Source organism: Rhinoraja longicauda, chromosome 1 (genome assembly GCF_053455715.1).
Source record: "Rhinoraja longicauda isolate Sanriku21f chromosome 1, sRhiLon1.1, whole genome shotgun sequence".
NCBI lineage: Eukaryota > Metazoa > Chordata > Chondrichthyes > Rajiformes > Arhynchobatidae > Rhinoraja > Rhinoraja longicauda.
The window spans coordinates 14993991-15019175 of NC_135953.1; the positions used below are offsets into that span (position 1 = coordinate 14993991).

At 46.5% G+C, this 25185-nt stretch overlaps 1 protein-coding gene across 8 annotated transcripts in view; it reads right to left on the bottom strand.

Annotated features, from left to right (window-relative positions):
• Positions 1-25185, bottom strand: part of LOC144598316 (pantothenate kinase 2, mitochondrial-like) — a 58748-nt gene that overhangs the window by 20584 nt on the left and 12979 nt on the right. For 6 of the 8 annotated variants that reach the window (XM_078408753.1, XM_078408531.1, XM_078408914.1 and 3 more), the window contains 2 exons: positions 5829-6181; positions 2549-2802 (listed from right to left, as the gene is read on the bottom strand). In XM_078408753.1, the coding sequence (XP_078264879.1) occupies positions 2549-2802; positions 5829-6164 (590 nt within the window). In that variant the 5' untranslated portion in view covers positions 6165-6181. Of the gene's footprint in view, positions 1-2548; positions 2803-5828; positions 6182-22883; positions 23615-25185 lie in introns of those variants that run through there. The other 2 variants (XM_078408352.1, XM_078408441.1) reach the window with 2 other exon arrangements.

The window sequence follows — 25185 nt, forward strand, 5'->3', positions numbered from 1 at the left end:
GTCTTGTGGACAGGCAGACGAAGATTAACTTATATCACAGTGATGGCAAGAGCAAAGTATGGAGAAGAGAAGGAACTGCCCAAGATCCAAAACATACCACCTCATCTGTGAAACACAGTGGTGGGGGTGTTATGGCCTGGATATGTATAGCTGCTCAAGGTACCAGCTCACTTACCTTCATTGATGATACAACTGCTGATGGTAGTAGCATAATGAATTCTGAAGTGTACAGACACATCCTATCTGCTCAAGTTCAAACAAATACCTCAAAACTCATTGGCTGGCGGTTCATTCTACAATGATCCCAAACATACTGCTAAAGCAACAAAGGAGTTTTTCAAAGCTAAAAAGTGGTCAATTCTTGAGTGGCCAAGACAATCACCCGATCTGAACCCAATTGAGCATGCCTTTTATATGCTGAAGAGAAAACTGAATAATTGAGTCAATTATTAAAGAGGTAATAACGGCACATTTGGATAGCAGTAAAGGGATTGGTCCAAGTCAGCATGGATTTATGAAGGGGAAATCCTGCTTGACTAATCTTCTGGAATTTTTTGAGGATGTAACAAGTAAAATGGATGAGGGAGAGCCAGTGGATGTAGTGTATCTGGACTTTCAGGAAGCCTTTGATAAGGTCCCAGACAGGAAATTGGTGGGCAAAATTAGAGCACATAGTATTGGGGGGGTAGGGTATTGACATGGATAGAGAATTGGTTGGCAGACAGGAAGCAAGGAGTAGGAATAAACGGGTCATTCTCAGAATGGCGGGCAGTGGCGAGTGGAGTGCCGCAAGGCTTGGTGCTGGAGCAGCAACTATTTACATTATATATTAATGATTTGGATGATGGAATTAGAAGTAACACTAGCAAGTTTGCGGATGACACAAAGTTGGGTGGCAGTGTGAACTGTGAAGAGGATGTTAGGATGTTGCAGGGTGACTTGGACAGGTTGAGTGAGTGGGCAGATGCATGGCAGATGAAGTCATTTCACTGCACATCGAGTATGTGTATGTGACAAATAAATTTGACTTGACTTGATAAATTTGACTTGAAATGTGCAGTTATCCACTTTGGCGGCAAAAACAGGGAGGCAGATTATTAATCTCAATGTTGTCAGATTAGGTAAAGTGGAAGTGCAACAAGACCTGGGTGTCCTTGTACGCCAGTCACTGAAAGTAAGCGTGCAGGTACAGCAGGCAGTGAAGAAAGCTAATGGCATGTTAGCCTTCACAACGAGAGGATTTGGGTATAGGAGTAAAGAGGTCCTTCTGCAGTTGTATAGGGCCCTGGTGAGACCAGATCTGGAGTGTTGTGTGCAGTTTTGGTCTCCTAATTTGAAGAACATCCTTGTTATTGAGGCAGTGCAGCGTAGGTTCACAAGGTTAATCCCGGGATGGCGGGACTGTCATATGAGGAAAGATTGGAAAGACTGGGCTTGTATTCACTGGAGTTTAGAAGGATGAGCAGGAATCTTATAGAGACGTATAAAATTATGAAAGGACTGGACAAGCTAGATGCAGGAAAACTGTTCCCAATGTTGGGGGAGTCCAGAACCAGGGGCCACAGTCTAAGAATAAAGGGGAGGCCATTTAAAACTGAGGCGAGAAAAAACGTTTTCTCGCAGAGAGTTGTGAATTTGTGGAACTCTCTGCCACAGAAGGCAGTGGAGGCCAATTCACTGGATGAATTTAAAATAGTTAGATAGAACTTTCGGGGTTAGTGGAATCAAGGGATATGGGGAGAAAGCAGGCACAGGTTACTGATTGTGGATGATCAGCCATGATCATAATGAATGAAGGTGCAGGCTCGAATGGCTAAATGGCCTCTTCTTGCACCTATTTTCTGTTTCTGTGACTAGCCCCCAAAACAAGCAAAAGCTAAAGATGGCTGCAATATAAGCCTGGCAGAGCATCACCAGTGAAGACACCCAGCAACTGTTGATGTCCATGAATCGCAGACTTCAAGCAGTCAATGTAAGCAAAGGATATGCAACAAAATACTAAACAAGACCACACTCATTTACATGACATTGCTGCATCCCAAACATTATGGTGCCATGAAATGGGGGGACTATGTATAAACACTGCTGTAATTTCTACACGGTGAAACCAAAATGTATAAAAATGGCCTTTATTAAAATCTGACAAAGGGCACTTTAACCACGTGATTTTTTTCTATTACAAATCTCAAATTGTGGAGTACAGAGGCAAATAAATAAATGGCTCTTTGTCCCAAACATTATGGAGGGCACTGTATTATGGGGCCCTTCTTCAGACTGATGAAAAAGGGTCCCTTTTCACAAGAATCACATATCCATGTTTTCCGGGATGAGGAGTTACGCCAGCATTTTGTCATTCCTTGGTAAACCAGCATCTGCAGTTCATTGTTCCTGCATTAACTAACTTGTATTCTCTATTCATCATTCAGCCAATTTCATGTTGTCCAACGAAAATAACATTACTATGAGAATGAAAGGTTTTTCCATGTGGTACACATGATAATCAATTAAACTAAAGCTTGGCCTTATGTCTGTCTCATTTAGTGCTTACCTGGTACCAGTTACCCGCTTGTAATTATCCTTTGAGTATACAGCAAGAATACTGACTCCTGATCCAATGTTCACCAGTAATAATGGATACGGATTATCCAAAGCACATGTCATTTTTTGACATTTTTCTGGATCAGTTGGCTGCTGAAAGTAGTAGCACTCTGCACGTCTGTTGAAGCCCATTGCGTCGATATACATCATTCCATGGATGAGGCAGTCAAGTTCATCCAATTTTCGAAGCTGCAGATTAGCAATCTATAACATTTTACACAAAAACAGGTTCAAAATTAAGTTACAGTTATAGCAGGCATTCAACCAAAGCTCTTCATTCATCATACAATTTTTTTCCAACTTTAAATTATTAAAATATATATTTTTTCATTTTCTCCAAAGTTCTAATATAAACAAACTCAGTCACCATCTAAATCTACCAGAAAAATAAAGTCTAAATACATTTTATATTTACACCCGTGGAACAGAAAGCCTACTGAAGACTTCTCAAATTAAAGCTTACTGCCAAGAAAGGAAAGAAACTCAAAACATATTTTAAATTATTTAGTTATTTCTCACCTGCCTACACCAGTGCAAGTATCAACTACTCAGAAGTGAAGGTTACAGTTCCCCCCAGTTTACTAACATCTGCCTTATATATAGCCGGTACACATGAACGGGCATTTAGTAGACCCAAGGAATGGATTTGGTATCTGTCGCGTGGCTGCAGGCAACCGTTCTTGGAACTAGCTCGAATATTTCCATAATTAACCCAAGTAAAACGTTCTAATTAACACAACTAATGTCAATGTCAGTGTTGTTAATCCTAATTGGATACAACTTCCAACTAGGAGCAGTATCCAATTTAAAACAGTCAAAAAGATTTTCAATAAGGTTTAAAAATTTAGCTCGAGTTGGACTCAGACTAATTTTGTTACTTTTAGCTTTGTGTTCAGATGGTGAATCTGGATTTTAAAATGCTTCCCCAGACCATCTGTCCTCATGGGACAAGCCACCTCCACAGGCACCTTCTGCTGGATGGGAACTTCATTCGCAGCCGCATTTCCAATTTGCAAACTATTTGAGTTACAAACAGCTGAGGAATGGAACTCAGCCGGAAGCACGGAAGGATCTGTACCAGACTGAATGAGCAGCAAACCAATGAACACTACATTCTTGTTCTATGGAACAAATCAAATGCAGAATAAAATGATGGATGATGGAATTAGAAGTATTACTAGCAAGTTTGCAGATGACACAAGCTGGATGGCAATGTGAACTGCGAAAAGGATGTTAGGAGGTTGCAAGGTGACTTGGACAGGTTGAGTGAGTGGGCAGATGCATGGCAGATGAAGTATAATGTAGATAAATGTGAGGTTATCCACTTTGGTGGCAAAAACAAGGAGGCAGATTATTATCTCAATGGTGTCAGATTAGGTAAAGGAGAAGTGCATCGAGACGTGGGTGTCCTTGTGCACCAGTCACTGAAAGTAAGCGTGCAGGTACAGCAGGCAGTGAAGAAGCTCCTTCCCGCCGCCACCGCTCACCCCGGGGGAGAGAGAGAGGGGGGGGGAGAGACTCGGGGTAGAAGGAGCAGCGGTGAGAGCGGGAGTGCGGTGAGGGGGAGGGTGTCAGAGGGTCCGGTGAAGGAGACTTGTGGGGTCTGCTCTCTCCCTCTCTCCCAGAGCCAGCGAGATCTGCGCCGCTCCTCCACTCTCTTCCCCGGCCCCGTCTCCCTCTAACGCAGCGAAGTAAGAACAAACACAAGTTGTTGTTCAGAAGTTGCGCATCCCCGGGGTGAGCGGCAGCAGCGCCTCTTCACCGGACCCTCTGACACCCTCCCCGCTCTCCCGTTCTCACCCGCTGCTCCCTCTACCCCGAGTCTCCCCCCCCCCTCTCTCTCCCCCCGTGGTGAACGGTGGCGGCGGGAAGGATGTTTCCTGGAGTTTGATGCGCTGCGATCTCTCGCCTTGTCCCGGCTCTGGGTTGGTGGCGATCCGCTCTCCGGTGAACCTTTGCCGATAGCTTCTGCCTCCAGTCCCCGCCCCCTAAGAGCTTGCTGCAGGCTGGATAAAATTTCTTGGCGGGCCAGATGTGGCCCGCGGGCCATAGTTTGGAGATCCCTGGTTTAGAATATGCCAGAAGCACAAGGTTAATTGAAACTCAAGATGAAAGGATTGAGAACAGGCTAAACTTATGGTACTAGAACTTCAGCTTGTAAATTCTAGTGTGGACTGGTAGGTCTCTTTTCGTATTTTGTCACTCAGATCATTGCGTTGTATTTAGCAAATTTTGGCAAGATTCTCATTATTTTCCAAATTAAAAAAAAGTATTTGAATTGTATCATAGTATTTAAAGTCACATCTGTTGGATGTCGAAATAAAAATTAAAAAAATACAGCATATTGAATGGACCAACTTGACCAATGTCCTTAGAGATTAAATTGTTAGCTCCTGTTTCATACAAGTACAGAAAGTAACCATAATGATAGATAAAAACTTAGCAAGAGAAATAACTCCTAAATTCTGTTACTAAATATACAGCAAACACTATTTCTTCAACAGTTTCAGTACAATTAACCAATATGGAATTCTTCTAAATGAAATCCATATTTTTAAAAAGTAGGAAGCTCATAATTGGTGTGTTTTTTTCCTCTCATTTCTGTAAATTCACATAACCAGAAGCCCATTCATTAAGAAGAAAATCCAATTAAAAAAACAAGGGGACAGGACATAAGACCGGCAGACAAGCATAAAATGGTAATCTTAAAATGGGGAGAATAGACTACAGCTACTGGAATGCTGAGCATAAAACAAAGCGTTGAAGGGATTCAGCAGCTCAGGTAGCATCGGTAGAGGTAAATGGACAGAAGTTTTGGGTTGGAACTCTTCTTCCGATAGAGTGGAGAAGAGAAAGTTGGTAAAGAGGCATGAGAGGAATTTTACAACAATAAATTTAATCACCCTCCTAAAATTCCAACCTTACTCTAATCTATCAGAATGAATTGATGAAGCCAATGATTTTTAAACTTTTGAGCCACATGATTAAACAACTCGTTCTCCAGTCTGCAGGATAATATTTACTTCAAGCAGAGATAGTCACACATCTTTTAGCATTCGATGGACCACCCAAGAATTGTAACCCCCCGCACTTAAAAAATCTCTGCCAAGGCAGAAACTGATTTGTCAATTAAAGTTCCAGACTTTTCTGAGCTAATGACATAAAAACAAGCAAGTAGATTATTACTACTGGCTCTAGATTTAGGTAAGCAAAAATCAAAATATACATACTGTTCGCAGGTCTGGTTCAAATTTGTATGCTCCACCTCCAGTGGCACAGAGAGTTGTGTGCAAACTTGAGAAGTGTTTGGCCTTTCCCATTTGAATAAATGCTGGCATGTTCTGTGTGGGAAATCTTATGAAATGCAAATTCCCTTTGCGTCCACAAATTGTCAAATCCTGGAGTTCAAGATGCACATCACGAATCCCTGTTGATCCATAAGCCACGTTAGAAGTCAAATATTTTCGTATGCTTCTCAGGTTTTCCACTTCCTCTTGCTCTTCCTCAGTAGTAATGTCTTTTGGCTCAAAATAAACCAGTTTCACCAAAGTCCCACCAATATCCATGCCAAACCAAGGAAAGGCTATCAAAGAAAATAAAGGCAACATTCATAAAAAAATCATAAACATGGTAATCCTGCTCAAACACAAGAAATAGGGACCAGAGCATGAATTTGGCCCTTCAAAACTTCTCCAGCGTTCAAAATCATGGTTGATTTTCTACACTAGCACCATTTCCCTACATTTTTTACACATCACTTGAATCTGAATCAATCAATCTGTTTTAGATGAAGTTTCCACTATAAAAACTTCCAAAGATGCATAGCAGAAAGGTTCTTCTTCTTTCCTAAATGGATTACCCCAAAATAGTTTTGACTCCTCAGTGGGGGAAAAGATCCGTGCATCCAGTTTGTCATGCCATGTCAGAAATAACAGAAGATGCTGCGTGGGTTTTCTCCGAGATCTTCGGTTTCTTCCCACACTCCAAAGACGTACAGGTATGTAGGTTAATTGGCTGGGTAAATGTAAAAAAAAATTGTCCCTAGTGGGTGTAGGATAGTGTTAATGTATGGGGATCGCTGGGCGGCACGGACTTGGTGGGCCGAAAAAGCCTGTTTCCGGCTGTATATATATGATATGATATGATATGCTAGCAAAATTCAGCAAGTCACAGCATTATGGAAAGAGAAAGAGTTAGTTTCCTTCATCAGAGGGAATGATCCCTGATCAGAACTGGAATAATGTGAGAAACAAGTCAGTATCAAGCTACAGGGAAAGGTGGGTAGGAAAAAGGCAATATCTCTGGCAGCAAGACCAGGTTTGGCTTGGGGATAAACTGTAATCATGGTCACCAGGTTCACTGGGGAAGTTAGGGAGAGAGAGAGCGAGCATGTTCGATTCCCAGCTTTTAATGACAAACAGCTAGTGAGAACACAGAGGAATAGTCGAGCTACAGAAAACGTGAAATCCTCACGCACATTGGGCCACGTTACAATGATACAGCAGGTAACAGACAGGAGAAGAGTGAGCATGGGAAGAGGAACAGGAAGCTCAGGATGATTCCTGTGGACTGAACAGTTATGCTCCTCAAAGCAGCCACCCCATCTGTATTTGGTTTCTCCAATGTAAAAAACAATACTGTGAACGGTGAATGTAGTACACCAGATTGGAAGTGCAAGTGAATTATTACATCATCTGGAAGGACTGTTTGGATCCCTGGATGGTGGAGTGGAAAGATGTGGAAATCTCATGACTGTATGATAAATTTGCCTCAAGGGGAGTAATTGGTGGGACTTGAGAAGACAAGAGAGTCTTAAAAGGAATCATGTGGGATGAAGGCAAAAAGAGGCAGAAAACTCTGAAGATGCAGTTGACCAGCTTTTAAATGCAGTGAAGAGGAAGTCATGATTCAGGGAGAGAGGTGCTATCTGGAGTCATCTATGTGGAAAGTAATTTTTGGAGCAAATAGAGAAATTGGGAGAATAGAATTCTTAAATGGAGGTAGGGTGGGATAAAGTATAGTCAGGACCGCTAAGTAAACCTGCCTTGTTCCCGTACAAAAGAGGACGCACCCCGGCTCCTCCAATGACGACAGACTGGCGGCGCTGACTTCACACGTCATGAAGTCCCTGGAGAGGCTTACCAGACAAAGATGGGGGGTTGAGGACAATATCATCCACCTGCTCCATCGTTCCGATGCTCACCAGGATAAACCGGGAAACACGGAGTCATGTTTTTTAACGTCTCTGGTGATTTTTAACACCATCCGGCCTGCACTGCTAGGGAGCAAACGGATGACGATGCAGGTGGATGCTCCATTGGTGTCCTGGATCACCAACTACCTGACTGGACGACAATATGTCAGGCTACAGAACGGTGTCTCAGACATGGTAGTGAGCAACATAGGGGACAGTCCTCTCTCCCTTCCTGTTCACCATCTACACTTCGAACTTCAGATATAACTTGGACTCCTGCCATCTGCAGAGGTTTTCAGATGACTCTGCAATTGTGGGCTGCATCAGTGAGGGAAGGGAAGCTGAATACAGAGGTGTCGTCAACAACTTTGTTGAGAGGTGTGGGCTGAATCACCTGCAGCACCGACAAGACTAAGGAGTTGGTGGTGGGCTTTAGGAGGAGAGGAACATTCCTGTTTCCATCAATTGTGTGAACGTGCAGTTTACCAGGGAGTACAAATTCCTTGGAGTGTACCTGGATAGTAAACTGGACTGGTCCAGGAATGCTGAGGCCCTGCACAAGAAGGGACAGAGCCAGTGCCACCTTCTTCGCTGTCGTGGGCTAGGGCAGCAGGGACAAGCCCACGGACGCCAATAGGATTAACAAACTAATCAGGAAGGCTGGCTCCATCCTGGGAGCAGAGTTAGATTCAAGGGAGGTGGTCTGGGAGGGGAGGATGCTCCTCAAATTGCAGAGCATCTTGGACAATACAGCTCACCCCCTCCATGACACAATGGGCAACCTGAGGAGTACCTTCAGAAAGAGACTAGTTGCACCAAGATACAGTACAGAACACCACAGGAGATTTTTCTTCCTTGTGGCTATCAAACCGCACACCTTCTCACCTTCTGTCATGGAGTAGACTGACTCCCACTCCGTCCACCCCAACCCCCTCCCCAATCTTTGCACATCCCTTATCCTTTCCACTCGTCACTTTAATTTGTGTTTCATGACTGTTTGCAGATCAATTTCCCTCCTAGGATAAATAAAGTATATCGTATCGTAAGCATTAGCCAAAATGGAGAGATCCAGACCCAGAAGGAAAGAGGCAGATGGACAATATGAAGGCAAGAGGACAATATGAAACCAGAAGCACAATGGAAATTTAGTTTAGTTCAGAGATACCCCACGGAAACAGGCTCTTCACCCACTGTGTCCACACAGAACAGCGATCCGCCCACACTAACATAATGCTACACACACAAGTGACAATTTACAATTTCACCAAGCCAATTAACCTACAAACCTGTACATCTTTGGAGTGTGGGAGGAAACTGGAGATCATTACGACCTTGCGCAGACTAACCTGACTTTCAGCTCCAAAATCTATCAGTCCGGGGAGATGGATGGGGAGGAGACGCGGCTCAGCAGTGCGGCGATCTTTCGACAGGAGGAATCAGTGTCACATAAAGCCTGTCTGTAGCACTGAAGCTTTGGTTCACCCAGCAGGGGAAAGGTGGGCAGGGAGGAGGAGGGAGAGAGGAAATCACAATAGGCAATAGGTGCAGGAGAAGGCCATTCGGCCCTTTGAGCCAGCACCACCATTCACCATGATCATGGCTGATCATCCACAATCAGTACCACGTTCCTGCCTTCTCCCCATATCCCTTGATTCTGCTATCATTAAGAGCTCTATCTAACTCTCTTGAAAGCATCCAGGGAATTGGCCTCCACTGCCTTCTGAGGCAGAGAGTTCCACAGCTTCACAACTGAGTGAAAAAGTTTTTCCTCATCTCCGTTCTAAATGGCCTAAACCTTATTCTTAAACTGTAGCCCCTGGTTCAGGACTCCCCCAACATCGAAAACATGTTTCCTGCCTCTAACGTGTCCAATCCCTTAATAATCTTATATGCTTCAATAATATCCCCTCTCATCCTTCGAAATTCCAGAGTATACAAGCCCAGTCGCTCCGGTCTTTCAACATACGACAGTCCCGCCATCTCGGGAATTAACCTCGTGAACCTACATTGTACTCCCTCAATAGTAAGAATGTCCTTCCTCAAATTTGGAGGCCAAAACTGCACACGATACCCCAGGTGTGGTCTCACGAGGGCCCTGTGGCAAAGAAGGACCTATTTGCTCCTACACTCAACTCCTCTTGTTATGAAAGCCAACATTCCATTAGCTTTCTTCACTGCCTGCTGTACCTGCATGCTTACTTTCAGTGACTGATGAACTAGGACACCCAGAATTCTTTGTACTTTCCCTTTTCCTAACTTGACACCACTCAGATAATAATCTGCCTTTCCTGTTCTTACCACCAAACTGGATAACCTCACATTTATCCACATTAAACTGCATCTGCCATGAATCTGCCCACTCACTCCAACTGTCCAAGTCACCATGCATCCCCATAGCCTCACAGTTCACACTACCACCCATCTTTGTGTCATCTGCAAATTTGCTAATGTTACTTTTAATCCCTTCATCTAAGTCATTAAAGTATATTGTAAATAGCTGCGGTCCCAGCAACGAGCCTTGTAGTACCCCACTAGTCACTGCCTGCCATTCTGAAAGGGACCCATTTATCCCCACTCTTTGCTTTCTGTCTGCCAACCAATTTTCTATCCATGTCAGTACCCTACCCCCAATACCATGTGCTCTAATTTCCCCCACTAATCTCTTATGTGGGACCTTATCGAAGGCTTTCTGAAAGTCCATGTACACTACATCCACTGGCTCTCCCTTGTCCATTTTCCTAGTTACATTCTCAAAAAATTCCAGAAGATTAGTCAAGCATGATTTCCCCTTCGTAAATCCATGCTGACTCGAAACGATCCTGTTACGGCTATCCAAATATTCCACAATTTCTTCTTTTATAATTGACTCTAGCATCTTCCCCACCACCAATGTCGCGGCAGGGACAGAGGAAATCAGCCTGGGGCAAAGAGAGTTGGGTGCCGGGAGCAGGGCAAGGAATAACGCTGGGAAGGTAGAGGTGAAAAATGAGGGAGTGAATGAGGGAATAAACAACAGGGAGGGAGAGGAAGAGGATTGAAAGATAGGGATAAGAACCCAATAAGCAATGGGGCAGTGTGCACTCAGTGGGCCAAAGGGTCTGTTTCTGTGCTGCATCTCTCCATAGAAGCACCAGGCCCTTCAAGCCATTCAATATCACAGATTACCTCAATAGAGCAAGAGGAGGGAGTGGCAGGATAAAGAGGCTGGTAGGGGAAGGAGGAAAGCGGGAAAGAGAGGTGAAAGGGATAAGGAGATGCAAGGATGTGGGTGCAACGGAGTGACAAGGCAAGAGGGTCAGGAGGAGGTCAAATAAGGAGGTCAGGGGGGGTGGGGGAGAGACAGAAGAGGAAGCAAGGAGAGCGGTTTGAATTAGAAGGTGGTGAACCTTTAGTCAGAGGGTGGTGAATATGTGGAATTCTTTGCCACAGAAGGCAGTGGAGGCCAAGTGGAGGGAAAAAGCCAGAACGAGGTCATGATTTTGGGTGACATGGACAGGTTGTGAGAGTGGGCGGATGCATGGCAGATGCAGTTTAATGTGGATAAGTGTGAGGTTATCCACTTTGGTGGTAAGAATAGGAAGGCAGAGTATTATCTGAATGGTGTCAAGTTAGGAACAGGGGACGTACAACAAGATCTGGGTGTCATAGTGCATCAGTCACTGAAAGAAAGCATGCAGGTACAGCAGGCAGTGAAGAAAGCCAATGGAATGTTGGCCTTCATAACAAGAGGAGTTGAGTATAGGAGCAAAGAGGTCCTTCTGCAGTTGTACAGGGCCCTAGTGAGACCGCACCTGGAGTACTGTGTGCAGTTTTGGTCTCCAAATTTGAGGAAGGATATTCTTGCTACTGAGGGCGTGCAGCGTAGGTTTACTAGGTTAATTCCCGGAATGGCGGAACTATCATATGTTGAAAGACTGGAGCGACTAGACTTGTATACACTGGAATTTAGAAGGATGAGAGGAGATCTTATCGAAACGTATAAGATTATTAAGGGGTTGGACACGTTAGAGGCAGGAAACATGTTCCCAGTGTTGGGGGAGTCCAGAACAAGGGGCCACAGTTTAAGAATAAGGGGTAGGCCATTTAGAACTGAGATGAGGAAAAACTTTTTCAATCAGAGAGTTGTGAATCTGTGGAATTCTCTGCCGCAGAAGGCAGTGGAGGCCAATTCACTGAATGCATTCAAGAGAGAGCTGGATAGAGCTCTTAAAGATAGCAGAGTATGGGGAGTAGGCAGGAACGGAGTACTGATTGAGAATGATCAGCCATGATCACATTGAATGGCGGTGCTGGCTCGAAGGGCCGAATGGCCTCCTACTGCACCAATTGTCTATTGTCATGATCAGCTACGATCATATTGAATGGCAGTGCTGGCTCGAAGGGCTGAATGGCCTACTCCTGCACCTATTTTCTATGCAGATCAGTGGATATATTTAAGGCAGAGATAGATAGATTGTTGATTAGTACAGGTGTCAGAGGTTATTGCGAGAAGGGGGTTAGGAGGGAAGAGATAGATCAGCCGTGATTGAATGGCAGAGTAGACTTGATGGGCCAAATTCTGTTCCGATCACTTATGATCCTGGAGAAAACCCACGCAGGTCACGGGTAGAACATACAAACTCCGTACGGACAAGCAACGGTAGTCAGGATCGAATCTGGGTCTCTGGCATTGTAAGGCAGCAACTCTACTGCTGCGCCACCATGCTAGTTGGTAGTGAGGAAATGAAATCTCCACTAGTGTTGGAAGTAGTACCAATGCAATTGAGTTACCAGCAATTAAAGGTGAAAAACACCCCCTCACACGAGGAGTGAAACATACCTCATGAACCTCAAAGACTGTCATAACTTGACCCCATAATTCCTATAATCATTTCTTCAGCTTCGATCTGTTGATCTTCGTGGAGTTGAAGTTGCTCATTGAGTGCGCCCCTCAGCAATAAATAAACTTTGAGATATATTTACAGATTCAGTATATAGACAGTCTATCTGATCCTGCTTCATGCAACAAATTCATCATCCTTTGCACTTATCTGTTGAATCTTTGCAGAAATCTATGGAAATTGCATCTTTTGCTTTTAGGGGATGAAAAATATCCACGCACTATTCTATGTGGCAAGATTATTCATTTCATCAATTTAAATTACTGTTATTTATACTATTGAAGGCAAATTAAGAGGCTTCAGTACATACTCAGGGGAGGGATTGTACATATTTCTTGAAAAATGCCAAAATGGCAAGTATAATGAAAAATAAAATGGTTGGTCATAGGGCAGCATAGTGGTAGAGTTGCTGCCTCACAGCACAGAGATCCCAGTTCAATCCTTAGCAGGGGTGCTGTTTATACAGAGTTTGTACATTCTCTCCCTGAACTACTTGGGTTTTCTCGGGATCTCCGGTTTTCTACCTTACACCAATTATGTACAGGTTTGAAGATTAATTGACTTGGGAAAATTGTAAAACTAACGAAAAGTAGAAAATTTATGCTCTCATGTTTTTACCTGAAATAGTAAAGGGCATCAGTAAAGATTCTAAGTTCATGAAAGTCCAAAGACAGTGAAGAAAATGTCTTCCCTCCACTCTTTTCCACCTTGCTCCCAGACTCCCATTTTATCAATTACACAAAGAAGATTTATCAATTTTCACGCATTAGATTCCATGTAATGATGTCTATTATATTCCCTTGTGCTTAATAATCGTCATTGTTGACGAAAATGAATGGAAAACTGACGTTAGAATTAACTTTACAGCATGAACTACCATGAAGTGAATTAAAAATTGCTCAAATGTTAACTGATTATAGGAGATCTGATACCAATGGACATGTATTGAATATAATTCACAACAGGAAATAATTTTTTAATTTTGGCCAGCCAGACAATAAAAACAGGATTAATTCTGAATATATGAACAAAGATTTCAAAACGAACCCAGGAAATGAAAATAACATTGAAAATTACATTGTGTTCTGCAGCACAAACCTGCTCATCATAGTTTTCAATGTACTTCGATTTTAATCACACTGAATAGCCCATTCAATTGCAAATGTTGGAAAACATATTTAGGATGATAGGTGAACCAATTAGATTCAAACATTCAAATAATGTTGAAAACAATGACAAAAAAAAACAAATATTCCCATGTCAAAGCAATATGAATAAATCTAGAATGGGTCAAAGACAAATATTGTAAAAGTTGGACAAAATGGGTGTTTGGATCAGCAAGCACGACAAATTCTAAACCTACTGGCAAATTCCAGCTGGGAAAGATTGTTCTATCACAATGAAAACAGAAAATGGTACAAACATTCAGGAACTCAAGTATCATCTTGAGAAAAACAATTAACATTTCAGACATTTGTGCCATTTCTCCCTTGAGATGCTACTTCAACAAGACGGTGCATTTCAGTATTTTCTGTTATACATGAGTATAGAAGTTGGGAGGTTATGTTGCAGTTGCATAAGATGTTGGTGAGGCCGCATTTAGAATATTGTGTTCAGTTCTGGGCTTTGGAGGAGGAGCCAGCGCTGCCCTCGCAGCTGCGACCTGCCTGCAGTCCGTTTGTTTTTTTTGTTGTTTTTGTCTGAATTGTAGTTTAAATATGGTGTAGTGTTTGTGGTTGTGTGTTATGTGGGGGGGGGGGGGAAACTGTAACATTGTATCTCCCGAACGGAGACCCGACCTTTGTTTCTGTGTCGTGTCTCCGTTCCCGCTGCGGCCTACCATCGGCCATGCACCTGGAGCTGGCGGGCTCCGGCTGGGACCACCCGGGCTCTGGTTCGCAGAGCCAGCGGCCCGGACTCACCACCTGCGGCGCTGGCTGCCTTCGGATGCTGCGGGAGCGGCTGCGACACGTCTCCGGAGGCTTTGGCGTGGGCCGCCTGGGTTGGGGCCGACATCGGGAGCTCCAGCAGCGGCATCGCCCACCCCGAATCACGGGGCTTGGGATTTTCTCCGCCCGGCGGGGGCTTCAATGTCGGGAGCCCCGACCGCCCCGATGGGGCAACTCCAACAGCCTGACCGCGGGAGAAGACGGCAGGGGAAAAGAAAAAGACATTCTGGCCTTCCATCACAGCGAGGAGGGGACTGGAGGAGACTCACTGTGATGGATGTTTCTTTTGTTTGGTGTTACTTTACGATTGTATGTGTTATTGCATTTATATTGATTATTCTTATTGGTTTTATTGTTGAACTGTGGGTAATTTTTCATTTCACTACACATTTATGTGTATGTGACAAATAAATGACTATTGACTATTATTGACATATTTTAGGAACGACGTTGTCAAGCTGGAACGGGTACACCACTCAGATAATAGGTGACATTTCAGGGTCGAGACGTCATCCATTCTTTCTCTCCAGAGATGCTGCCTGTCCCACTGAGTTACTCCAGCATTTGGTGCCTACCTTCAATTTAAACCGGCATCTGCAGCTCTTTCCCACACAAGGGTACAGAGAAGATTTACGAGGATGTTTAATCTTAGAACAGCTTGTACTGGAGCCTACCAGGGAGAAGGCAATTCTGGATTAAGTGTTGTGTAATTAACTGGATTTGATAAAGGGAACTCAAGATAAAAGAGCCATTAGGAGGCAGTGATCATAATATGATGTTTTAATCTACAAGGAAGAAGGGAAAATCGGAAGTGTCAGTATTACACTATAGCAAAGGGGATTATAGAGGCATGAGGCACGAGCTGTCCAGATTTGACTGGAAGGAGACCCTAGCAGGGAAGACGGTGGAACAGCAATGGCAGGTATTCCTGGGAATAATGCAGATGTTGCAGGATCAATTCATCCCAAAGAGGAGGAAAGATTCTAAGGGAAGTAAGAGGCACCCATGGCTGACAAGGGAAGTCAAGGACAGCATAAAAATAAAAGAGAAGGAGTATAACATAGCAAAGAAGAGCGGGAAGCCAGAGGATTGGGACTCTTTTAAAGAGCAAAAGAAAATAACTAAAAAGGCAATACAGGGAGAAAAGATGAGGTACGAAGGTAAGCTAGCCAATAATATAAAGGAGGATAGTAAAAGCTTCTTTAGGTACGTGAAGAGGAAGAAAATAGTCAAGGCAAATGTGGGTCCCTTGAAGACAGAAGCAGGTGAATATATTATGGGGAACAAGGAAATGGCAGACGAGTTGAACGGTACTTTGGATCTGTCTTCACTAAGGAAGATACAAACAATTTCCCAGATGTTCTAGTGGCCAGAGACCCTAGGGTGATGGAGGAACTGAAGGAAATTCATATTAAGCAGGAAATGGTGTTGGGTAGACTGATGGGACTGAAGGCTGATAAATCCCCAGGGCCTGATGTTCTGCATCCCAGGGTACCAATGTTCTATAGATTCAGGATCAGTTCCTGTGGATTGGAGGGTAGCTAATGTTATCCCACTTTTTAAGAAAGGAGGGAGAGAGAAAACAGGAAATTATAGACCAGTTAGTCTGACATCAGTGGTGGGGAAGATGCTGGAGTCAATTATAAAAGCCGAAATTGCGGAGCATTTGGATAGCAGAAACAGGATCGTTCCGAGTCAGCATGGATTTACGAAGGGGAAATCATGCTTGTCTAATCTTCTGGAATTTTTTGAGGATGTAACTAGGAAAATGGACAGGGGAGAGCCGGTCGATGTAGTGTACCTTGACTTTCAGAAAGCCCTTGACAAGGTCCCACATAGGAGATTAGTGGGCAAAATTAGAGCACATGGTATTGGGGATAGGGTACTGACATGGCTAGAAAATTGGTTGGCAGACAGAAAGCAAAGAGTGGAGATAAATGGGTCCCTTTCAGAATGGCAGGCAGTGACTAGTGGGGTACCGCAAGGCTCGGTGCTAGGACCGCAGCTATTTACAATATGCATTAATGACTTGGATGAAGGGATTAAAAGTAATATTAGCAAATTTGCAGATGACACAAAGCTGGGTGGCAGTGTGAACTGTGAGGAAGGTGCTATGAGGTTGCAGGGTGACTTGGACAGGTTGTGTGAGTGGGCAGATGCATGGCAGATGCAGTTTAATGTGAATAAATGTGAGGTTATCCACTTTGGTGGTAAGAATAGGAAGGCAGATTATTATCTGAATGGTGTCATGTTAGGAAAAGGGGACGTACAACGAGATCTGGGTGTCCTGGTGCATCAGTCACTGAAAGGAAGCATGCAGGTACAGCAGGCAGTGAAGAAAGCCAATGGAATATTGGCCTTCATAACAAGAGGAGTTGAGTATAGGAGCAAAGAGGTCCTTCTGCAGTTGTACAGGGCCCTAGTGAGACCGCACATGGAGTACTGTGTGCAGTTTTGGTCTCCAAATTTGAGGAAGGATATTCTTGCTATTGAGGGCGTGCAGCATAGGTTCACTAGGTTAATTCCCGGTATGGCGGGACTATCGTATGTTGAAAGACTGGAGTGACTAGGCTTGTATACACTGGAATTTAGGATGAGAGGGGATCTTATTGAAACATTTAAGATTAAGGGATTGGACATGTTAGAGGCAGGAAACATGTTCCCAATGTTAGGGGAGTCCAGAACCAGGGGCCACAGTTTAAGAATAAAGGGTAGGCCATTTAGAACGGAGATGAGGAAAAACGTTTTCAGCCAGAGAGTTGTAAATCTGTGGAATTCACTGCCTCAGAAGGCAGTGGAGGCCAATTCTCTGGATGCTTTCAAGAGAGAGCTAGATAATGCTCTTCAAGATAGCGGAGTCAGGGGGTATGGGGAGAAGGCAGGAATGGGGTTCTAATTGAGAACCGTGGGACATAGTTTGTTTAACTTAAGTTGTCAGAGCAATGCCATTTTACCCATCAATTCTTTCCATGCTTTTTTCTCTTACATGCTCATCAATTCAACCCCAAATCTTTCACACCAACCAATAGTTCGGTTATTTGGCTGTTGTACTGTACCCTCCATAATGTTTAGGACAAAGACCCATCATTTATTTATTTGCCTTTGTACTCCACAATTTGAGATATCTCTAACAGTTTTATTCTTGTTTCTCAGTCTCATAATGGCTTCTTTGACTTTCATCGGCGCAACTTTGGTCCTCATGTTGATAAACAGCAATAAAAGTTTCCAACGGTGATGGAAAGACTGGAGGAGAGACTAGGTGCTGAGTGCTCTCTTATACCTGCAACTGAGGCAATTACGCACATCTGCCATTTTCCTGCTGCCGGAGTACAAACAACGGATAGTACGGGAAGCGACAGTGACGAGGGACGTAAAGCGGTGGGCTGACCATTCAGAGGCCATGCTGCAAGATGCACTGAGCGAAGTCGACTGGAACATGTTCCAAGCAAGTTCCAGAGACGTAAATGAGTTTGCGGAAGCGGTTACGGACTTCATTGCCACAATAGCCGATACCATCATCCCCACGGTAAGGGTCAGTATCTTCCCGAACCAAAAACCCTGGGTGGACAGGTCTATTCGCGTGGCCTTGAATGCTCGCACCGCTGCTTACAACTCCGGCCTGGCATCCGGCAACATGGACGACTACAAGGGAGAGTCCTACCGACTGAGAAGGGCAGTGAAGGATGCAAAAAAGAGGTACCGGGACAAGATGGAGTCACAGATGGAGCAGCAGGACACCAGGCGCCTTTGGCAGGGGCTACGGACTATAACTAGCTACAGGTCCAGAACCCCCTCAACCGGAAGTGCCGGCTCCTCCTTAGCTGATGACCTGAACTCTTTTTACGCACGGTTTGAGACGGGTAACACCACCAGCTCGCCGTCTAAAAACAGCACCGAAGGGGCGCTGGCTAGCGAGGCTGGAGGGGGATCCACCGCCGGGGATGTGCACACATTCTCGGTGTCCGAGCATGAGGTGAGGTGGGCTCTGACGCGTGTGAACACGAGGAAAGCTGGAGGCCCAGATGGTATATCTGGGCGAGTACTAAAGTCTTGTGCTACTCAGCTTGCTCCAGTGCTCACCACAATATTCAACCTCTCCTTGGCAAAGTCCGTGGTCCCTGCATGCTTCAAAAGATCCATCATTGTACCGGTGCCAAAGAATGCCTCTCCAGCGTGTTTAAATGACTACCGACCGGTGGCCCTCACCTCGGTTGTCATGAAATGCTTGGAGAGGCTAGTCAAGAAGCACATCTGCGCCCTCCTTCCTCGCAACATGGACCCACTACAGTTCGCATACCGTCCGAACAGGTCCACGGATGATGCGGTCTCCCAGGTTCTACACACCGCTCTCTCTCATCTGGACAGCCAGGGGGGCTATGTGAGGATGCTGTTCATTGACTTTAGTTCAGCATTCAACACAATAGTCCCCAGCAGACTGGTTGAGAAGCTGCTGGAACTGGGGCTTAGCACCCCTCTGTGTGCCTGGGTCCTGGACTTTCTCACTGCCAGGCCCCAAGTGGTCAGGATGGGGGAACACACATCTAGCTCCCTCACCCTGAACATAGGATCCCCCCAGGGCTGCGTCCTTAGCCCCCTATTGTACTCCCTGTACACACATGACTGTAGGGCCAGGTTCAGCTCAAACTCCATCATCAAGTTTGCTGATGACACTGTGGTGGTGGGCCGGATCTCCAACAACGATGAGAAGGCCTACCGGGAGGAGGTGGCTGATCTGGCACTCTGGTGTCAGGACAATAGCCTCCTCTTGAATGTCACTAAAACAAAGGAGCTGATTGTGGACTTCAGAAGGGCTAAACATCCAAGGACGTACACGCCACTGGAGATAAATGGGTCTATTGTGGATAGGGTGAGCAGTTTCAAATACTTGGGAGTCCGCATCGCAGAGGATCTGACGTGGGCAACGCACATTGCCGCACTGGTGGGTAAGGCTAAGCAGCGCCTTTACCACCTTAGACAACTGAGGAAATTCAGAGTGTCGCTGAGGATCCTTCATTGCTTCTACTCTGGGGCTGTAGAGAGCATCCTGTCCGGCAACATTACAGTCTGGTTTGGGAACAGCTCTGCCCAGGACAGGATGGCCCTGCAGAGAGTAGTGTGTTCGGCAGAACGCACCATGGGAACTACACTCGTCCCCCTGCAGGACCTATACATCAGGAGGTGCAGATCCAGAGCAAGCAAGATCATGAGGGACCCCTGCCACCCCAGTAACGGACTGTTCCAGATGCTACGGTCAGGCAAACGCCTCCGCTGTCACGCTGTGAAAACGGAGAGGATGAGACGGAGCTTCTTCCCACAGGCCATCAGGACTGTCAACTTTGATAACCCCAGAGACTAAATTTTTGTCGACACTTTTGGTGCTATGTTTAGTAACTTATTAACTTTATTTATTGTAACTGTAATTATTTTTGTGCACAACCCGCAGGCATTGCCACTTTCATTTCACTGCACATCGAGTATGTGTATGTGACAAATAAATTTGACTTGACTTGACTTGACTTGAATTACAAACACCTGTGAAGCCATGTGTCCCAAACATTATTGTGCCCTGAAATGGAGGGACTATGGATAAACACTGCTGTAATTTCTACATGGTGAAACTAAAATGTCTAAAAATACTCTTTATAAAAATCTGACAATGTGCACTTTAACCACACGTGATTTTCTCCATTACAAATCTCAAATTGTGGAGTACAGAGGCAAATAAATGATGGATCTTTGTCCCAAACATTATGGAGGGCACTGTAAATCACCGCAACAGCCAGCGCATCGTTCAGATATGGGATAAACAAGAACACCCAGGGGAAAGGTGCAAACTTCTCAGATCACTGAGAGTTAGCATAAAACCTGTGATGTTGAAATTAAAAGTAACAACAAAGCAATCTGATCTTCAAGAATGCTTTTCTGCCCATTTTACCTTTACCACAATTTAAGAGATCAAAAATCCATCAAAGTTGATACTAAATGATTCTGGAGACAGATTTCTGAACATTTACAACCCTTTACATTAGGAAATATTACCTTTGTTCCAAATGACATGCCCCATATTACCCGAAACGTCACCCATTCCTTCTCTCCAGCGATGCTGCCTGTCCTACTGAGTTATTTCAGCTTTTTGTGTCTATCTTCAGTTTAAACCAGCATCTGCAGTTCCTTCCGACACACCCCATATTAATCGTTACTTCTCGATGCTGACAAAATATTCTCACATCTAACCAAACAATCTCTCAGAATTATAACAGTCGCTAGCAAATCAAAACTCATTCTTCGAAGCTCTAGCAAGCAAGATTCAAAATATATCATAAAAATATTGAGGCAGTATTATGTCACAGCTAATAGACTTGCTGTCTCATGCTGTATGACTATAAATAATTATTCCCTTCATAAGGCAACTTACTAACCATTCAAGCTACAATACTTCCTCAATATTACTTATACATAGAAAAACTGATTATTAAAAATGAGTACAAATATGGGGATCAGTGACGAGGCTGACACTGCCCATCCATAAATCCTGAATTGAAAGAGTCAGTAAATAGATGACCCGAGCTCGTTGCCTGATCTCATCAATGGAACATAGATTTTCTTCCCTAAACGCCATAAGAAAATTGAGATTATTACTATTAATCAGTTTTCCCCACTCAACTTCCTACATAATTAACACATGAGGGACTGTAGATGAAATCTAGTCTGCTGATGATGCCTGACCTGCTGAGTTCCTCCTGCACTATGTTTTGATCTTCAAAATTCCCCAGCCTTCAGGGTTTTGAACTTCTACTTCCACATCTTTAAATATGGGTTTCAAAATTATTATTCCAGTAACAAAACAATATCAGGCCCCCATATCCCACTGTGAAATGAAAGATAACTAATACAAAAACATTTTTAAAAAAACAAAGATGACGGAGCACTTATCCCTAGTATGCTTTTAGATTGCCTGGACAAAATATAGTTGGAATTTATGAATAAAAGGGACAGCAAAATGAAATAAATTCATATGTGGCATCAAGACCCTCCACCACGCCTCTCTCATCACCCCATTCAGCCTCCCCGGCAAACCAATCCCACACCCTAACTCACCCTCCTGCCTGGGCATCCCACCACCCTGAACCACTACCTCAGGCACATCGGACCCTACCCCCGGGCACCAGGAACACCCACCCAACAGCACTGCAAACACCGACTTACAGGCACCCCACCCCAGTACCACCCCACTCAGGCAACCCCAACCTCTGGCATCCCAAACCCCCCTGAACATCCGCAGACCCACCCACAGGCTCCACGAACACCCACCCACGGGCACCCGGCCCATGTATTCCATGTACCACCCAACCCCAACTCATACACCCAGGACACCCACCCACAGGAACCCAGCTTCCATTGAACCACTTGCGTCCAGGCACACTGGACCCCCACCCACGGGCACCTCGGACCCCTGTACTAGACCCCTCCAACTCAGGCACCCAAGATCCCACTCACAGCAACCCCATCCACCTTGAACCAGCCCCTCATTACCCTGAACACCCACCCACGGCCACCCCAAACACCCATACAGGGGGGCTTCACGCCCCACTGAATAAACACCCCACCCCATCCAGGCATCCCAGACACCCAGCCCCCCTTGAACCAACCCCCCCCCCCACCCCCCGGCACCCCAAACACCCATCCCCCCTTGAACCACCCCACCCCATCCAGGCATCCCAGATACTCAGCCCCCCTTGAACCACCCCCCACCCCCGACACCCCAAACACCCAGCCCCACTTGAACCACCGCCCACCCCCGACAACCCAAACACCCAGCCCCCTTGAATCACCCCCCCGACACCCCAAACACCCAGCCCCCCTTGAACCCCCCCGACACCCCAAACACCAAGCCCCCCTTGAACCACCCCACCCCCGGCACCCCAAACCCCGCTTGAACCCCCCCCCCCGCACCCCAAGCACCCCTTGAACCCCCCCGGCACCCCAAGCCCCCCCTTGAACCCCCCACACCCACCCCCGACACCCCAAACACCCAGCCCCCCTTGAACCACCCCTCACCCCCGGCATCCCAAACACCCAGCCCCCCTTGCTTGAACCACCACCTCCCCGACACCCTATGCACCCAGCCCCCCTTGAACTACCCCCCCCCCCCGGCACCCCAAACACCCAGCCCCCCTTGAACCACGTCAGGCACCCCCACTTCACGAGATCCCCTCACTCCCTCCCTCCCACGACCCAGGCGCCGGTGCCTCGGTCACTTACGGGGTCTGTTCTTCTTGGCCGATTCCCGGCGCTGCTGCTGCTGTTGTTGTTGTTGTTGTTGTTGCTGCTGTTGTTGCTGCTGCTGCTGCTGGCTGCTGCCCGGCACCGTGTCCTTGCCGCCAGCTGCTCGGCCCGGTTCGGGGACGCATCCCGACGCCGTCTTGTGCCGAGAGAGGGGACCCGGCTGCCGGCCCGCGGACCCGCACTTCGCTTCACACTCCTCATCCTGACTCCGGCCGCCATGGTAACCGTTCACCACCGGCTCGCTGTCCATTGCAGATCCCGGCCGCCGTCAAATCCTAAATCTGCCGTGTAAGTGGGGGATGAGTTAAGCAGCCAGCTGGGCAGCCACTGGCCATAACCCTCCTCCTTCGCCGCCGCCGATCCGTCACCGTCACTGCCCCATCGACGACGCACCGGCCGCCCACCGGAAACGGTCGGTGACTGACAGCCTCTGCATCCAATCGGCGCCTGGGGTAGGCCGCGTGCCCACCCAATCAGAACACGGGGGCAGGTTCACCTTGCCATAAAACCACACAGAAAACTACTTTAAACGCCATCTGCGGGCCTTAAGACGGCAAACACGCAAGCCTAATGACAGATGATGTCGAGGTCCGCTCCCAACGGTGAAAAGCTGAGGTGTAATTGCTATAAAACACGATTTTTTATCACAGCGCCGCCGCTCCGGATGTCGCCCGTGATTGACGCCCGGAAGAACCAATAGGGAGGGGCAGCCACGCCCCCGATCGCCGTTTCTCAACTAATCAGCGCACGGAGTGGGCGGGTGCTGCCGATCGCCGTCGGTGAACCGTCTTCAAGGAGGCTCCGCGGTCCCGGTAAGTGTCACGTCGCGTCGCACCTGGGGCGCAGGAGAAGGTTTACACCCAGCGATGGGGGCAAAGGGGATGATGTCAGGGGTGTTGGTTGACAGGGTGGGGGCGGGACGATGGCGATCAGCTGATCTGCAGCCGCCGCAGTGACTCGTCGTCCTCCATCCTCTCCGTATATATCTCTTCTCCCTTCTTACACCACCCCCACTCCCCCCATCCCATGCACTTACACCTACTCTCCCCCCTCCCATCCATCTCTGACATTCCCTCCCGCAAAATGCACTCCATGACCATTCCCTGCACTTGCATCCCTTCCACTCCCCATTCCCTCCACTCCTTCATCCCATCCCTTACATCCCCCCCCCCACTCCCACATAATTCCCTCATCCTATCCTTTACATCCCCCCACACATCCCTTGCATCCCCTCCACTCCCCCATCACGTCCACTCCCCCATTACATCCCCTCACTCCCCCCACCCATCCCTTGCATCCCATCGACATCCCCATCCCCTCCCCCAATCCCACCATTCCCTCATCCCTGACATCCCCTCATTCCCCCCACACATCCCTTACATCCCCTCCACTCCCCCATCCCCTCATCACATCTCTTACATCCCCCCACCCATCCCTTACATTCCCTCGACTAATCCCATCCCCTCCACCGCTCCCCCACCCATTCCTTACATCCCTTCCACTCCCCCATCCCCTCCTCTTACATGCCCTCCACTCCCTCATTCCACCCCTTACATCCTCTTCACTCCCCCATCCCCTCCACTCCCACCATACATCCCTAACATCACCTCCAATCCCCCCACCCATCCTTTACATGCACACCGCTCCCTCATCCCATCCTTTACAACCCCTCCACTCCCCCCGCCCAAACCGTACATCCCTTGTACTTATATCCACTCACCAAAACCATCTCGTGCATCCCTTTCACTCCCTCCTCACATCCCATCTCTTGCATCCCCTCCACTCCTTCCTCTCATCCCAAACCTTGCATCCCGTCCACTTATACTCTCTCCACTTCCCCCTCCCCTTACATCCTTTCCCCTTACTACTCTCCTTCCCCTCCCACTCCCATCCTTTCCTGTCCCATCCACTCCCCTTCCCTTCCATCCTTATTCAGGTAGTATCCTCTAGTCCTGGCAGGCAGCACCCATTCCAGGCAAGGCCGATCTGGTGTGGCGCCACCGGACGGTCAGAATGAGTCTGAAAGGTCCCGGACCCGAAACTTTGCTTATCAATTCCCCCATGTTCATTAGTTATAGGACCCTCCACAGATGCTGTGTGACCCGCTGTTACTCAAGCATTTTAGGTTTTGATCAAGATCCCATCATTAAAGATTTAATAGGAACCTGAGAGGTTCACAAACAGGGTGGTGAGTGTACAGAACGAGCTGCCAGAGGAGGTAGTTGAGGCAGGTACTATCACAACATTTAAGAAACATTTAGATTGGCACATGGATTGG